This window comes from Rutilus rutilus, assembly GCF_951802725.1.
Source record: "Rutilus rutilus genome assembly, chromosome: 24".
In the NCBI taxonomy this organism is placed as follows: domain Eukaryota; kingdom Metazoa; phylum Chordata; class Actinopteri; order Cypriniformes; family Leuciscidae; genus Rutilus; species Rutilus rutilus.
Genome location: NC_140228.1, coordinates 5732292 through 5749842, shown reverse-complemented (window position 1 = coordinate 5749842; position 17551 = coordinate 5732292). Strand labels below are relative to the sequence as shown.

General features: G+C 37.9%; 1 protein-coding gene across 2 annotated transcripts in view; it reads left to right on the top strand.

The window, feature by feature from the left end:
• The window catches only part of kcnc3b (potassium voltage-gated channel, Shaw-related subfamily, member 3b), a 55558-nt gene that overhangs the window by 5043 nt on the left and 32964 nt on the right, over positions 1-17551 (top strand). For both annotated transcript variants that reach the window (XM_084399538.1, XM_084399537.1), the window contains exon 2: positions 5163-5831. In XM_084399538.1, the coding sequence (XP_084255664.1) occupies positions 5214-5831 (618 nt within the window). In that variant the 5' untranslated portion in view covers positions 5163-5213. The remainder of the gene's footprint in view (positions 1-5162; positions 5832-17551) is intronic.

Below are 17551 nucleotides of genomic sequence, written 5' to 3'. Positions count from 1 at the left end.
ACCAGGCTGTAAACACATTTTTTTCTGCTGTAAAGTTGGGCATTTTAATATGGGGGTCTATGGGATTGACTCTCTTTTTGGAGCCTGACACTAGTGGCCAGTCGATGAATTGCAGTTTAAATCACTTCCGTGTTGGATTCAAGAGAGAGACACGAAGGTTGCCGCTTGGTCAGACCGGAAACGCAAGCTCAAGCGAAAAGTTTTACATTTCGCTGCGTTCCAATTTTCAAGTTTGGTGAACTCTGACCTGCGAATTTGCATCACATGAAGACATGTGACTAGAAGATCGATGCGTCAAGGCGTGATCTCTTGGCTGAGTTAAAAGAACAATATTTTTGCAGTAAAGTCGAGTAGATTGTATTTTTTTTACTTCTTGTTATATGTTGAATTCATGTTTATGAAAAAGATGCTTCATAGCGTGACATCATATCATGACCGATGCAGAGTCCGAAGAAATTTCGCATGCTCAAAGTCTAGTGTGACCGTGGCTTAAGGTATATTATCTTGCAGTTTACTCATTATTTTTTTGCATTTTGTCCTTTATGTACCCTTTCCTGCTGAAAAAGTAAACATCTTAAACCAGCCTAAATATTTTTGCTGGTCTCCCAGTCTGGCCAGGCTCATCTGTTGGTGGTTTTAAAGAGGTTTTGGCCACTTTTCAGCTGGTCAGGCTAGGGAGACCAACTCAAACCAGCTGCTTTAAAGGAATAGTCCATCCAAAAATTTAAATTGTCATTATTTACTTACCCTCATGTTGTTCAAACCAGTATGACTTTTTCTTCTGTGAACTTGTGCTGGTAACCAAACAGGTTTGGTTCCTGTTGACTTTCATTGCATGAACAAAAATACAATGCGAGTCAATGGGAACCAAAACTGTTTGCCAACATTCTTCCAAATATCTTCTCTCATGCTCCACAGACGAAAGAAAGTAATACAGGTTTGGAACAACATGAGGTAAAGTAAATGATGCAGCAGGGTACTTTTTTTTTCTCGATTCTTATTCTATTTGTTATTTTTAATGGTTATTTTAATTTCTCAGGTTCATTTTTGTAATCTTCTGTTCTTAATTAGATAGATAGTTCTGACTCAACATTCTGATTGGATGTTTGAAACTGTTGTAAAACACGCCCCTAACAATAAACATGCCTGTGACTATAATATAGCAAGTTAATTGCTTGGCAACAGTAAACAGCCTACAGTTATGCTAATTAACTGTAGCCTATTGATGAAATAATTGTTTATTCTGATTAATGCATATATTGACTGTTTCAGTCGTAATATGCAATAGACTGCGCAGTATTCTATTCGGAACAGCCCATGACACGCCCCCTGTCTGCCATTGGTCAGAAACAGGACACTCCACCCCAAACCCACTGCATTGGTCGAGTCAGTGTTGCTGTGTAGGGCTGGTTGTGATGATCAAATAAACAGAGCAATGTTATAAAAGCAGCACAGATTCACATTTTTGTGTGTGTATGTGTGTGTTTTAAGGATATCAACCTACAATTGATTTACTAATAGTTGTCTTTTTATATTAGGCAGGATAATAGGACATTTTAACATCAAAATCACCTTTAAGTTTCCAGCTTTTATGGCTAAGACCTACTCTTACTTGTCGAACGCATGACAACGATTGGCTTTTTTTCTTTTTCGTCTTCACATCTCCTGCATTTTCCTTTTCATTTGCTTGTGTTCCTTCTTTTCCAGCCCCCCTTCCCATCTCTCGCTCTCTTTCATGAGCAGGCTTTCCATTTTTTTCCCAAGTACAGGAACGTAAGTCACTAACTCTCTCCAGTCTTTTAAATTCTCTCTCTCTCTCTCTCTTGTCCCCTCCCCCCTCTCTCTGCCGGTGCTGGTCTCTCCTGATCTGTTCTTCTCTCCCTCCCCCTCTTGCTGCAGTGTTACTGCTAATGTATATTAGCGTCACTGCAGTCCTCCACTGCTCACCCTCTCCTTCTCTCCTTCAGCTTCCATTTCCTCTTCAGTGCTACCAGCATTTTTACTTCTCACTGTGTTTTCTTATTTTGCGCAGGTTCTGTGTCACATGCCTTCACACACACACACACACACACACACAGGAGAGGGTGAATGCGCTGGGTAATTATACCTCGTCTCCCTCACCCTGTGTTTCAGGATTTCTCACGCCGCTCGCATGATCTCTAAACCCTCTCTTTTTTTCTTGCCTACTTCTCTTTTATCTACTTGTTTTTCTCACCTTCTCTTTGTGACCCCCTCTCCCTCCCCCTTCCAAATTTTTTAAAAATAAATATATAAATGAAATAAAACGTCACCACTGCTGCCGAGCTCAGTTCTGGTGCCTGCCTTGCAAACACACACACACACACACACACACACACACACACACAGTCAAATATTAACCCTCTCAATTCTTCAGCACTTCAGCAGGGATTACGCTTTTAGTCATTTTAAACTTTTGCATATTCTTTTTTAGTCATGTATATGTTCCTCATCATGTAATCAATATTTCTTAATATTTTCCCTAATATTAACTTAATCTACCAAACCGTAATTGATTCTAATAAATAGTCGTTTATGCTTTTTTTTAATGCATATTTTGAGTGCATAGTTTGAAAGTACCTTCCTGGGCCCAATCCTTACTTTTTCTCTACCCGTAACTCATTCCACATCCTCTTTTCTCTTTGTTTGTCTAGTTGCTGCTGTCCGAGGTGCTGATATCAGCCCTCTTCAAACTTCTGAGTCTGCATTTATTTAGTTTTCAACAAAAGCTTCTATTTTTCTTCATTATTGCTCTAATATCTTTCCCCTCGACCTCTATGCCAGCTTTTTTCACTTTTCCTCCATCTGTGCATTCGATTATCTCACTTTTTTAATTGTTTTCTTTAATAATCCCTCCTCTGGGTTCATTTAAGTATCACATTATTCCATTAACATGCTCTCTGAGTCACATTTATGCACCTGAACTGCTTTGAACTCACTATTTCTATATTGCTTTACCTGCGTTAATCTGAAAGCTCATATGCAACAAAATCAATATGATATACAAAATCATTTTTTTATGCAAGCACAAGTACAGTATTTTAACTTCTGGTGCTAATGTACAGTAGTTTTAAGTCAATCACTGTGAATACTAGTCAGGGTTTAAAAAATGAAACAAATTTCACTCAGAAATGGAAATTTCACAGATAATTACAAAGAAATAGCAAGTAACACATTGAATTAAATGTAACATTTTGAAGCAGAAAAACTGAAATAGTATTTGCTCCTATAATCTTTGTTTTACTTTACATTTACTTAGTGTATTTAAAGTTTAAAAACAAGTTATAACTTAATTCACTTACTTCTATGATAAAGTTACCACAACCTTATATATTCTACACTAACATAAACAGCACAACTCTTGCAGACATCGCATACATCCGCTATCAGAAGTAAATAGTCTTACCTTTAATATTTCCGTCCTCTTTCTTGACTTTCTTCTCTAGATCCCTCTTGCTCAAGCTGTTTAAATGCATTTCTGCGAGAGTTGACTAACTTTCACCAGAATGCCTAGAAAAGAATTTGAATAGACAGAAAGGAAAGTGACTAAGGAGTTGAGTTTCAAGCTGCCGAAAAGTGCGATTAAATAGACAGAATGGACAAAAAAAAAAAAAAAAAAAGAGGCAGAAAGAGTAATGGAAGAAGGAGAAAGTGCTTGTGAAATGAAATGAAGAAGGAATCAGCTGAAAGGAGGTGATGTAGTAGAAAAGAGAAAAGTAAGTGATGCTGGACTCCAGAGTCGTTCTCAGTGAATTGTGATTCCTTAATGCGGATTTGGAGAGCATGGGATGGGGGGATGGGGGGGCAGGAGGAGAGGAGGAGAAAGGTAAGGGAGGGGGGGGGGGGAACAGAGATGGGATAGGAAGAGAAAGAGAGCAAAATGGAATGAATACTTTAAAAGCAAGTAAATCAACCATTTCGAACAGGGCTCTACTACAATAATAGAGAGGGGAAGAAGAGGGAGATGCACAAACTCAGGGTTTTACTGCAGCAAAACTGCACTGTTCTCTCCAAACCTCTCTCGCTCGCTCTCCCTCTCTCTCGCTCACACCCCCTCCTGCTCAGTGACGCTCGGCTACAGTGCTGTACTGCTGTGTGTGCATAATGAGCACCTTTCTATCTCCCTCTGTCTCTCTTTCTCTCTCGTTCCCTCCATGCAATGAAGCTGCAGTGAAGCTCTTGACTTATTAGCTGCTTCATTTAAAGAGATAGAGAGACGGAGGGAAAGAGAGACAGATAGAATTCTAATCAGTCGCAGTAGTCTCTCGCCCTCAGTTGCGTCTAGCAGTGGCGTAGCTTTGAGAGTTGCGGGCCAAAGGATGTCTGAAAGCAATACGCATGAATGATGGATTGACAGACAGTATCTGTAGTCGACATGCATGCAATTACATTCAATTATATATGAAATATTCCTTCGGTTTCATGGATTAATGACTTTTGGTATACTAAAATGACCCTTTTCAGTCGTTTTGATCACATTTGAGTATTGAGAGAGAAACATAATAATAATGAATTGTTTGACTGCCAGTTATATAATACTCAACTTGCATTCTGTTCTGTTGTCTAGAAGCTCTACTTATTGTTTTCTCGTTTCTGTTTGCATTTGTCATTTGCGAGTTGCATCAGATAAAAGCATCCTAGATGAATACCTGTAAATCTCATTGTGGATAACTCGTGCTAAGGGACCATTGTTTTTATGATCCTGTTGGTTAATGTGTCCTGTGTGTTTAAAACGGCATCAAAGCCCTTTGTATTGTACGATTGTTATTCGATGTGCTCTGATCTTTGTTAGTGTCTTACAGATAAGTTGATTAGTTTACATGAAATACTCTTGGGAAGTCCTGCAGTGTGAGATGCTGGGACCATTCTGGAATCTTTATTTTTAAGAGTGTATGACATGCATGTATTCTTTAATCCTGATGTTGATTATAATCTTGATGATAAAGTCATGCGTCAATTACGCGCACGCATGAAGCAACTTTTGCCACACACACAAGGTCACATGGCAACCTTCATGTCACTGCAGTATTTTTGGCATATCAATAGCGGGACCCCCGTATGATGTGCAAGATCCCTTCCTTATACCTTTACTAAACATCTTCCCTCTTTCTCTCCCCCCTCCCTCCCTCCCTCCTCCCCCACAGACCGCTCTTCTCTCCTCCCCTCTTCGTTTTTTCTCCTCCTCTCCCTCCCCTATGCTCAGTTCGGTGTGTGTCTCCTCATTCAAAGGGCGCAAGGGTGGGAACAAGTCGTCCAACAAAGCATGTTACAGCGCCGACATGACTTGCCCGTCGGAAAGCGAGAAAATCGTCATCAACTGCGGCGGCGTGAGGCACGAGACGTACCGGAGCACGCTGAAGACGCTTCCCGGGACGCGCCTGTCGTGGCTCACTGAGCCGGACGCCTTCAGCAACTTCGACTACGACGCGAAGTCAGACGAGTTCTTCTTCGACAGGCACCCGTCCGTCTTCTCGTTCATCCTCAACTACTACCGGACGGGCAAGTTGCACTGCCCTAACGACGTGTGCGGCCCGCTGTTCGAGGAGGAGCTCGCCTTCTGGGGCATCGATGAGACCGACGTGGAGGCGTGCTGCTGGATGAACTACCGGCAGCACCGGGACGCGGAGGAGGCGCTGGACAGCTTTGAGACGCCCGAGCCGGAGGTACCGGACGACGACCCTGCGCTCGCGGGGGACGGAGACCTGAAGCGGCTCTGCCTGCAGGAGGACAACAGGAAAGCGGGCTGGTGGCGCGTGTGGCGACCCCGGATCTGGGCGCTCTTCGAGGACCCTTATTCATCCAAATACGCGCGGGTGAGTGTTCAGCACCTCTTTACGCATGGACAGCTCCGTTAACTCATGGTGCTGGTGGGCTGAAATGTTGTCGAATCCATGAACTTAGAACATCTACGTGCTCTTTGAAGACCCCAAATGTTGTATGCATAAACTAGTTTGGTTGGTAACTGAAGGTTTTAGGTTCCAAAATCAGAAGGGTTTGTGCATTGTGCCCTTGAGTTTGAGTTTGAAATGTACTCTCTTCTTCTTTAGTGGTTCTTTATGAGTTATTTAGATTATTAAAATATTCTTTAAATTATAAGAACATTTTTTTTCTTTTTAAGAACGTTTGATTCTTTTGGGAACCTAAATGGTTCATTGAATCGCTTCAAACACCCCCTTTTGCAAGTGCAAAAATAAAAGTTCTTTATTGCCATTGAGGGTTTCATCAAGAACCTTTAACATTTGCACTGCATAAAATGTTCTTCACACTAAGAAAAAAAATGGTTATTTTAAGAACTTTTTTCTGAAAGGTTCTTTGAGGAAACCGAATTGTTCTTCAGCTGCAACTCTGTAAAAACTCGCTTTCTTTTTACGAGTGTAGTTAGTGTACACTTCTGCTAACCCTCTGAACTAACTTGCATGGAAACTGAAAGTTCAAACGCCATAAGTGTTGATCAGATATCATTGTGCCCTTGAATAAGACCCCTAACCTCAAGTTACTCCAGAGGGATTGAACCAGTAATTAGTCACTTTTGATGAAGGCATCAACTAAATGAATAATTAAGAAATCTGTGCACTCTTATTCCTTCACAAGGGATGCTAAATACTTCATTGTATTTAACTCAACTTTTAACTGTGAGTTAACTGTGAGATGGGAGGTCGTTGTGCCTTTATGCTTGTTTTTACTTAGTAAATCTAGAAGCTATCTGAGTGTGGATATTTAGGTAACATTATAGTTTATTAACCTACTGTAAGGTGATGCAGCCTAGTGGGTTGGTAACTGAACGTTTGTAGGTTCAAACCCCATGAGAGTTGAAGTATCACTGTGCCATGAAGCAAAGATACGTCATGAGTGTACAGTAAGTGATTTTTTTATAGTAAGTGGCTTTGGATAAAAGCGTCAGATAATGGCTAATTTAGTAATTGATCACTCTGGAGTAGTTAAAGATCTGAACTGGTAATTGAGAAGTTGTGGGACTTCGCTGAACTTTAAAACAATTTTCACTCAGAAATTGCTTGTAACACGGCAATTAAAATATTGAATTGAACACGACGTTGTAAAGTAGAAAGGCTGAAGTATTTTCTTGTACAAATGTGCTCCAGTAATCTTCATTTTATTCACAATTTCAAACATATTTTGACAGTGTTGATCAAGACATTTAACCTGAGGTTGTAAGTCAGTGTAGATAAAAGCATTAGCTAAATGAGTAATCGTGCAGTAACGTGTGTGTGTGTGTGTGTGTGTGTGTATGCAGTTCCTCCTCCATCATCATCATCAGACTGTTGCAGTGGCTGGAGAAAGTTGCATGATTTCAGTAGTTGACCCAAGCTGGTTAAATGAGTTTTGAAGGGTGCAGTTATCAGCCTGTAAAAATGAACTGGATATTCCCCCAGAATCACACATTGCATCACCATCAAACACATACCTTTCTCATATTTCTGCGTGTAATTGCATGTTATCGCCCCTGTTAGATTCATCTGCAGTCTTTGTTTCAGCTGTTTTAAAGTGTTGCACCTTACAGTAGCAGCCACCATTACTGCATTTATAGCCCATAAAACCCACTGCTCTTATGAATCTTTTATGCTTCTGATGCCTGACGCAGGAAACACAGACGCATGTTTCTTAATCGCATCCTTGGTCATTTTCATTTAAATGTGGGCTGTGTTTTCAGAGCGAATAACGTTCAATCTGATGCGATTACAACTGCTGATACAGGGCGAACCGCTGCTCCAGAGACAGGGTGCATTTGATTGATAGTGCACAAATATGATAGACTATCACTCATATTTTGGCTCAGAGGCATAGTCAAATATTTGAAAGCAAATGCCCCAGTGTGTGCATACACTGCTGGTGTGTGTGGATGTATCAGGTTCAGCTGAGGAAGTGAATTGAGGTTGTGTGTATAAAGAAAATCCATGTGCATTTGTCAATGGTGACTCACTTATAGCAGGCCATATGCTTTTTAAAGTTGTTTTATCAGCATGTTTGGTGATTATCACGTGTCTTTCATGATTTTAGATGAAATTGAGATGAATGGCTGTACAATTCAAAAGCTTTTCAACACATTATGTCATAGAGGTACTCTGATCTTCCTATCCGAAACTAGATATAATGACTTTACTGTGTGAATTTTTAGGGAAGAGCTTAAAAGGATCGTCCACATGGACGAGACGTGCGCAATCGCTGTCTGCTGTGTGTTTGTGCGCTTACTGATGGATTTAGACTTATACCTGAGGAATGCGTCTTCATTGTCCAAATGTCACTCGCTGGTCAATATTTGCCACAGTTCATTCACCATGTTGTCAGCCGGGGTTTACTGTATAGTTGTTGCTGAGCACATGCAAGCATTAACATGCATGTTTGCATATGGTAAACACAATCAATTAGTGGTCGAACGATAAAGGTTTTTAATGTCCAGTGCTGATTGCTATCTAGAGAGCAAGGTGACTGATGGCGGATATATATATGGAATGCATTTAAATTTTTTAAATTTGAATCACATATTTAAATTATTTACTACCATTACCAAAATTTTGGGGTATTTTTTTCTCAAAGTATTACTTTTATTCAGCAAGGATGCAATACATTTATCAGTAAATACATGTATAATGTGACAAAATAATTTTATTAGTGTCTCAGTTCCACAAAAATATGAAGTAGCGCATCTGTTTTCAACATTGATAATAATAATAAATGTTTCTTGAGCAGCGAATCATCATATTAGAATGATTTCTGAAGGATCATGTGACACTGAAGACTGGAGTAATGATGCTGAACATTCAGCTTTGATCATTACATTTTACAACATATTCAAATAGAAAACAGTTCTTTTAAATCGAAACAATATTTCACAATAATACAGATTTTACTGTATTTTTGATCAAATGCGGCCTTGGTGAACATGAGACTTCTTTTTTTTTTACGATTCCTAAAAAAAGAAAATGTGCATTAAACACTTATCGGGCCTTGTTCATAAAAACAAGAATAACACATTTCTGAGTAAATCATTCATAAATGTATTCATATCTAAATTGTTGCATTGAACTGAATGCAACAGTTTATTCACTATTTTCTCAAAATTCACCAAAAAAAGTATGACTAAATATCAGCTGAATTAATACAATTTAGTGACAGCAAATAAGATGCTAAAACACTATTTTACACTTTTTGGACATTATTCATAATTAAAGGAGAACACATTTCTTGGTAAATAATGGATAAATCCATCCTACTTTCTGCTGTTTAAATTAAATTGAATGCAGAAATTTACATTAAGATTTTTACACGGAAATTGATTCTGCTTGTGTTTCACGGATAATTCTTATTTATCTGAACGTATTTATGCAAAACACTTTAAAAAAAAGAGAACATGGTTTCTCGCAAAGCATTCGACTGGTGTCACAGTGCTCTGTTTCTCTCCGGTCATGCATTAGTAGACAACACCGATCCGTAGCCTGCAGTAACACTCCAGTGATCTCCAACCTACCAGGACTAGACGAGACAAAAAGGACGGACAGTGGAAGGTGAATGAGAGAGGTGAAAGAAAGGATATTGCTGGCGTGATTTAAAGCCACTCGCTGTAGATTCATCATGCGGGTGAAGTGTGAAACATTTATGAGCTGAGCGATAATCTTCGTGTTTTTCATACCAACATCAGTCCTCTCTGAGAGTCCAACACACACACACACACACACACACACGCTGGCGTGCAACACTGCTGCAATCCTGCTCTCCACGCAGCCTGAGCTGTGCACTAGAGCAAAGCATGAGCGAGAGAGGGTCAGATGTAAGGAATACGGGGGGGGGGGGACAGAGATGGAGGAAGCCGAGCTGTGAGAGATGGATGGAGATGGATATTTGAGAGGGGGAGTGGCTGGAAACGAGAGGAATGCATTATGGACTCATTTTAACATCTTCAATTATGACTAAAGGCACCAGACTCCCTTCTTCCTCATTCTCTGTGGACTATTGACTGATCGTTTATCGATCGCTCAAGTCTCTGTCTCTCTGAAGGCATCCGATCAACACACACACACACACACACAGCGACTGCACTGCAAGTAATACTGTGCAGTTGCACGTGACACTTCTGAAGGTTATTGAGAACAAATCCTCTAATGTATGCATCCTAAATGCTCAAAACTTATCTCATTAATATTTACATTTGAAGTTTACAGTGCATACAGTGACCCCAAAAACGCTTAAAGTGATAGTTCACCCCCCAAAAAATAAAATAAACATAATTTACTTACCCTCATATTATTCTGAACCTGTAGGAAAAATTTTACACTGTAAAAAATATATTTTTTAATTAAATAAATTACATTATCGGAGTACAATTTGCAAGAAAATACAGGAGCGTTTTACTTAAGGACTTTATGTATAATGCATTATTATAATGTACTTTATAAGGTAATATAATATTTGCAGATTCATTGTTGTGTCTGAAATTGGTTGTTTGTCATGTGTTTTAATGCATTATACTTTCTAAAGGTGCAACAATGAATAGACACGTATTATAATGTATGTTACGATTATTCATGAGACCACACAATGCATTATAAGGTGCATTAGAAAGCATAATTAATGCATTACTGAAAATACTGCAGAATTTTGCATTTAATTCAATTGGTTACTTGCTGTTTCTTTAAAATTGTTTGTGAAATTCACTAGCAATTTCTGAGAGTAAATTGTTTCTTTACCAATTTTTTTTCAGTGTATGTGTAACACAAAAGACGATATTTAGAAAAACGTTAGTATAACTTTCATTGTATGGACAAATGCATTCTTCCAAAAAATCATCTTATTTTTTGGGTGAACTTTCCCTTTAAGACACAATTCCATGTGTGAATGCCATTGCATTAGGTAAAAGTTTGTGAAGAGAAAAGCTTGTACAGCACATGCCATTTGCTCTGTGATTTTATTATCTAATGCACTGACATTCAGATGGTTTAAAGTGTGGCTTAAATGGCCAAATACTTTTTTGCTTCAGCTGTAATGTACAGAGGGAGAAACTGTTATTTCTACAGTAATGTAATGAGTGTCATGGAGTTATGACTACAGCAGCATAAATACAGATCTCAGGCAGCACGTGTGAAAAAGGTACAAACTAATCACGTGATGCTTGTGGCTTGATTTCAAGTGACATATTGCTTGAGAAGGAGCAGAGATTTAAAAAGACTTACTGAGCACCTGTTTGTCATCTGTCTTCCATATATAGGAGACACTGTTGGCACACTTACAGATGCATGATAGATAGATAGAACGAACGCGATTTATAGATTATCAAGACAGAATATGCTAATCTATGACTAGAAGATAAGTACACATAAGATACATAAATTCATCAACTATCCATTCAGAAATGTTGTCTACATGTTGTCACTTCTTCTTGAGTCTCTCCATCTTTGTCTGACTCCGGTTTGAACATAAAAGGCTAAAAGTTTTTGACATTTCCAGTGCATGTGTGTGTGAGGTAAAAGGACACAAGCTCTTGAAGCTCCGCCCCCTGTGCCGGGAGCAGCAGCTCATTTGCATTTAAAGAAACAGACACAAAATGTGCGTTTTTGCTCACCCTCAAAAAGTGACAACTTTAACATGCTATATAAAAATATCTGTGGGGTATTTTGAGCTAAAACTTCACATACACACTCTGGCGACATCAGAGACTTATTTTACATCTTGTGAAAAGGGCACCCCTTTAAGGAAATATAACTCGTTTTAACCTGTTGCTGACACTGATGTCCAGTAACTTGTACTATACTGTCTTTTTACTCTGGTAACATGGTAACCTGCATAATGTCTGCAGTGGCATGTGTTTGACAATGTCATCACCTTGCTGAAAGGTTGCTGTAATTATCTTGTAATCTAGACCAGTCTCACATATAAGTGTTTGACAGAGAGTCTGCCTCCATCAACAGTTCTGGGACGCGCGGTCCCGAAACACCTCTTCCCGTCGGGCCCAATCATATCCATGGGTTTCCTGAGTCCCATGCATAGCAGTCGCATTAAACAAACTGCTTTGGGCATCAGATTTTTGTGACATTGGCAAGTTTATCCAGGGATGCTGCGTTTTGCCTTGAGAATGAAGGGAATCTGAGCTGTGCTGACACATACACACCTTTAAACACAAATGCACACAAACACTGTCTCTTGACAGTCTTGCATGCTTCTTCAACACATCATACTTATGCACAGCAGGGATAATTGTAACACTTTTTGGTTTTTGCTCATTTATTCAGAAAATAAAGTCTAAAATGCTTTGAACTTTTGCTAGAAAAACATCTTTGACATTGCATGTATGAATAAATGTCAGTCATAATCATTTTCTGTAAAGCTGCTTTGAAACAATACGAGTTGTGAAAAGCGCTACAAATAAACTTGAATTGAATTGAATCATAATTGAGTTGAATAAAATTAAGCTTGAACTACATGAGCACGAAAACTTTAGAATGTGAGAGAACGGTTTAAAATGATGCATGATTTGATTGATTGGAAATATGACCGCATAATTCCAAAATTAAGAAAGAAGGCATTTTTACTTACTTTACAAATATCCACGTCTAATGTAAATTAGACAGTCTGTTGTTGATTGAGGTATGAGGACTGAAAATCTTGCATGCTTTCTTATCCTGATCCCAGGACTGCTGTAATTTTGGTCAGTCAGCTGTGATTTCTGCACCAGTTTTTCAGCCCTGGGCCATAAAAACACTCAAACATTCATCAAACATGCATGCACAGTCTCATAAACATACATTACTGCTTCACTCCACAGAGTTTTGCTGTTTTATATACGCCATGGCCTACAGAGGCAGAATGCCGTAACAGAGAAAAGTGGTTTCAAAGTTCATTTTGATTGATTTGACGTCAATTTCACACTGCGTTTTCTCTGTATAGTGGAGCCAAACCCAACTGTCACAGGACAGATCATAGTTTAAAAGACCCATTTACAGTCATAACTTGATTTTGACGTAATACATAGTTACTCTCTTTTGCCTTTGCAGAGCACTGCATCTCTGAGAGACAAAGAAATATCTTTCGAGCCAATCGCACTTCTGTAGATTTGACGTATTTAATGTACACTAATGCAGAGGACAGAAGTGGCTATATGTTTGATGAGGGTTTGTCTCAACCGTGTTCCTGAAATAGAGAGGAGTCATCGAGTGTGCATTTTCAGGACATTTCTGCAGGAATTTGAGTTGAACTAGCGAACTTTAACGTACGTTTGAATGTAAAGAAGTAGAATTAAAATTAATTGAAATTTTAAGAAATTCATGTGTGAAGTTTTTAATGAAAATTTAAAAGTTGGCTTGACCAAAGCATTGTTTGAAAGTTTTCACACACACACACACACACACACACACACACACACACACACACACACACACACACAAACGTTTTAAAAGCCTTGAAGTTTGACAGATACTGCAGATAAACAGACTGACTATCGTTCAGAAGTTTGGGGTTTAAAATGAACTGGCCAAGCAGAACTAATTTGAGAGTAAATTGTGCATAAAACGATTATGTAAATTCAGCGGAACAGTGCATGTATGAAACATTTATGAATGATTTACTGATTAATGCTTAACAGAATTTTTTAATCCTTGTTTTTATGAAAAATGTCTAATAAGCGTAAAATAATGTTTATTGCCATATCAATGCATCGTGCACATTTTTATTTTTTATGAATTTTGAGTGAAATACATTTTCATGAAACATGAGCAGAACTAATATCTTTGTAAATTGTGCATAAATTGTTGCACCGTAAATTTAATGGGACTATTTACAGTACAGTTGAGGTTGGTAAGATGTTAAATGTCATTCTAATATGCAGATAATATGAAACATTTCAATGTTGAAACCATTTGTGCTGATTTAAATCCGTCTCAGGATTATTTGATGAATAGAAAGTTCAAAAGAACATACTTTTTTTTTTTTTAAATAGAAATTGTCATTTTTGATTCATTTCATGCATCCTTGCTGAATATAAGCATTATGTTCGTTAAAACAAAAATCGTACCGACCCCAAGCTTCTGAACGGAGTGATGTAGTGCAGATTTCATCATATTTAATCAACCACAGTCGAAGAACACTTCATTTCCCAGAACCTGTTTTGAATTTTCTTTCAATTGCAATCCAGTAAACTCCTCTAGTGCTGTGGTGAGATGATGTTCTGATCTCAGTGTTCTCCATTGAGGTCCAGAGGAGCTTGACCTGTAGCAGCTTCCAGCATCATGAGCTCAGAGACGCTGGCGTCCTGCTCCATGAATATTTTATTGGCAGTCTTGACATGGCTTGAAAGGATGAGCAGATGAACAGCTCTTATGTGACGGTCTTGGAGTTGGCGTCTCCCAGGGGCCTTGCATTCGGGCTCCTGGTTGCTTAATTGACAAAGACAAGTATACTGTCATGTCCCTCAGACGATTTTCACAGCTGTCCCTCCACATTCCTCCTGATGTTCTCGAAGGGCACCTCCGTGATCCTGATCTGGAGGCTCATCTTCATGTGTACTGCATGTACACTAAGCCTGGATTAATCTTCTGCTCACCAAGGCTGCATTAATTTGATCAAAAATACAGTAAAAACAATGAGATATTATTACAATTTAAAATAACAATTATATATTGTAAAATGTCATTTATTCCTGTGATTTACTCCAGTCTTCAGTGTCACATGATCCTTCAGAAATCATTCTGATATGATGATTTGCTGCTCTAGAAACATTTCTTACTATTGTCAGTTATTGGTTTTACTGTATTTTGATCAAATAATGCGTTATTTGATCAAAATACAGTAAAAGGCCCTGATGAGACTTCTTTCAAAAACCTTAAAAAAAAAAAAAAGCTTAACTTTTGACTGGTATTGTATTGGAGAAGTGCTCACATGTACTAGACTGAGACTCTTGAGAGTGTGAGTGACTGGCGCCAGAGCTTCGAAACATTCGACAGGAAGGGTTTCAGTTTGCCCTGACACAGGTGTGTGTGTGTCGATGAGTCAATCTCTTTAGTTTCATGTTTGTTCCACAGGGAACCCGAGATCAGGCCTGCTGGGTAATTTCATCTCGGTGATAATTGGAACTTCCTGTGGCGATGAGATCATATCCTGCTGAGCCACATCAGAGCAATAGCATCACACCCTGGTGTCTGGCTCAACACACACACACACACACACACACACGGATGCTTCATATGTGAGGACGTTCCATCATTAATGGGATGTGGAATATTGGGAATGTTTTTCAGTTGAGGCTCATGTGGAAGTTTGTCCTTGGCATCTTTGTTTCCAATAAACAGATAAATGTAGTTGAGCTATAAAGTGGTGGCCATGGTTTAATGTTCTCTAATTATTGACAGCAGTAATTCCATCCATCTCTGAGGAGCATTTTAATTCTCAGCCTTAAGTAGCCATAAATATTTTATCTTAACTTTTTTTGTAAGTGTACCGCAGTATTCACATGGTACTTTAAGGCATTTTTCACAAAATACATTAATACTTTTATTTAGCAAGGATGCATTAAATTGATGAAAATATTTCTATTTCAAATAAATGCTGTTCTTTCGAACTTTCTGTTCTATTCTGAAAAAAAAAAAAATTTCAACATTGATAATAATCAGAAATGTTTCTGAAGGATCATGTGACACTGAAGACTGGAGTAATGATGCTGAATAAATCACAGGAATAAATTACATTTTAAAATATATATTCACATAGAAAACAGTTACTTTAAATTATAATAATATTTCACAATATTACTCGTTTTACTGTATTTTCGGTCAAATAAATGCAGGAGCAGAAGAGACTTCTGAATGGTACTATATACAGTGTGTTCAAAAATACCTTTAAAGGCTTTTGTGAGTCTCAATGGCTGATAGATTTAGACTTTTAACCAGCATTCTATCTGATAATCACTAGTTTAATAATGTAAATTCTTCGTTTTGACATCATTTGTCTTCTTTTTTCCCTTTGGTCATTTTTTAGTTTGCTTATTTATTTGTTTATTTATTTTGCTGAGTCAAGAAACTGTCCCGACGTGTCCGTGTCTGGGAGACAGGACAAGGGCAACACACACACACACACACACACACACACACACACACACACACATTGTTCTTTTACTGAAGCATGACCTTGGATAGTGGACACGCTGTATAAGTGACACCAGAGTCACTTCAACGTAGCAAAACCTTTACAAAGTTAACAGAGCATTTCCCTAAATTAAGACATACTATCACTTTTGGCCGCTACTATAGAATATATATATTTATATATATAAAGTGTATAAAAATGTATATATATATATATATATATAATATTTTTATATATTATATTTAATTATTAATATATATATATATATATATAAAATAATTAAATATAATATATACAAATATAATATCATTATTAATGAATACATTTTATAATTTTATATATAAATAAAATAGTTAAATATAAAAATATAATATAATTTTTAATGAATAAATTGTATAATTTTATATATTTTATATATATAAATATATATATTCTATAGTAGCGACCAAAAGTGATAGTATGTCATATATATATAAGATATATATATATATATATAAAATAAATATATATAATATATAAAAATATAATATCATTATTAATTAATACATTTTACTTTTGAGGATACCCAAAGGAAATTTTGTCATAGTAACTTGGTTTACAACTATAGCAAAGTATGTTATGCTGTGTGTGTGTGTGTGTGTGTGTGTGTGTGTGGTCCAGGTAAACCCTCGGAAGTCCTTGATATTTTTTGGTCCCTATGATGTTTTCTGAAAATCTGAAAATGCAGAAAGTTTTCTTTGATGGGTAGGTTTAGGGTTAGGAAAAGTGTGTGTGAGTGTGAGTGTGAGTGTGTGTACCTGGTATTTCCTATGTTATGGGCACCAGATGTCACCACAAGGATAGTAATAATAATAGTACATTTTGACCTTATGAGGACTTTTTTTTTTTTTTTTTTTTGTCCCCATGCGGAGAACAGCTTATAAATCATACTAAATAAAGTGTTTTGAAAATGTGAAATGCAGAAAGTTTTCAGTGATGGGTTAGAGGATAGAATATACAGTTCGTACAGTATAAAAATCATTATGTCTATGGAAAGTCTCCATAAAACATGGAAACCAGTGTGTGTTTGTGTGCGTGTGTGTGCGTTTGTTTGTTTAGCCATCTGCTCCTACAGGATAGATGTCCAGCGTCGCCAATGCTAAATTCATCACTTTGACTTTCTGCTCGGTTCAAGAGACACACGCATGTAAAGGTGAATGTTTTTATGGCGATATGAAAAAAAAAGTTCCCATGTTATCATGCGTGTACCCACACCGTGACTTTGCCGTTTCTCTTACAAAGCAATTTTCTGTCACAAAAGCTCTGTTAGATTAAGGACAAAGATAGAGCGAGAGTGGAGAAAGATAGAGCGAGAGGAGAGAAATAGAGAGCGATAGAGAGACTGCGAGTGAATGAGACGGGAGCGGTGGGAAAGAGGGTGGGCTGTGGCGCAAGGACAAACGTACATGGC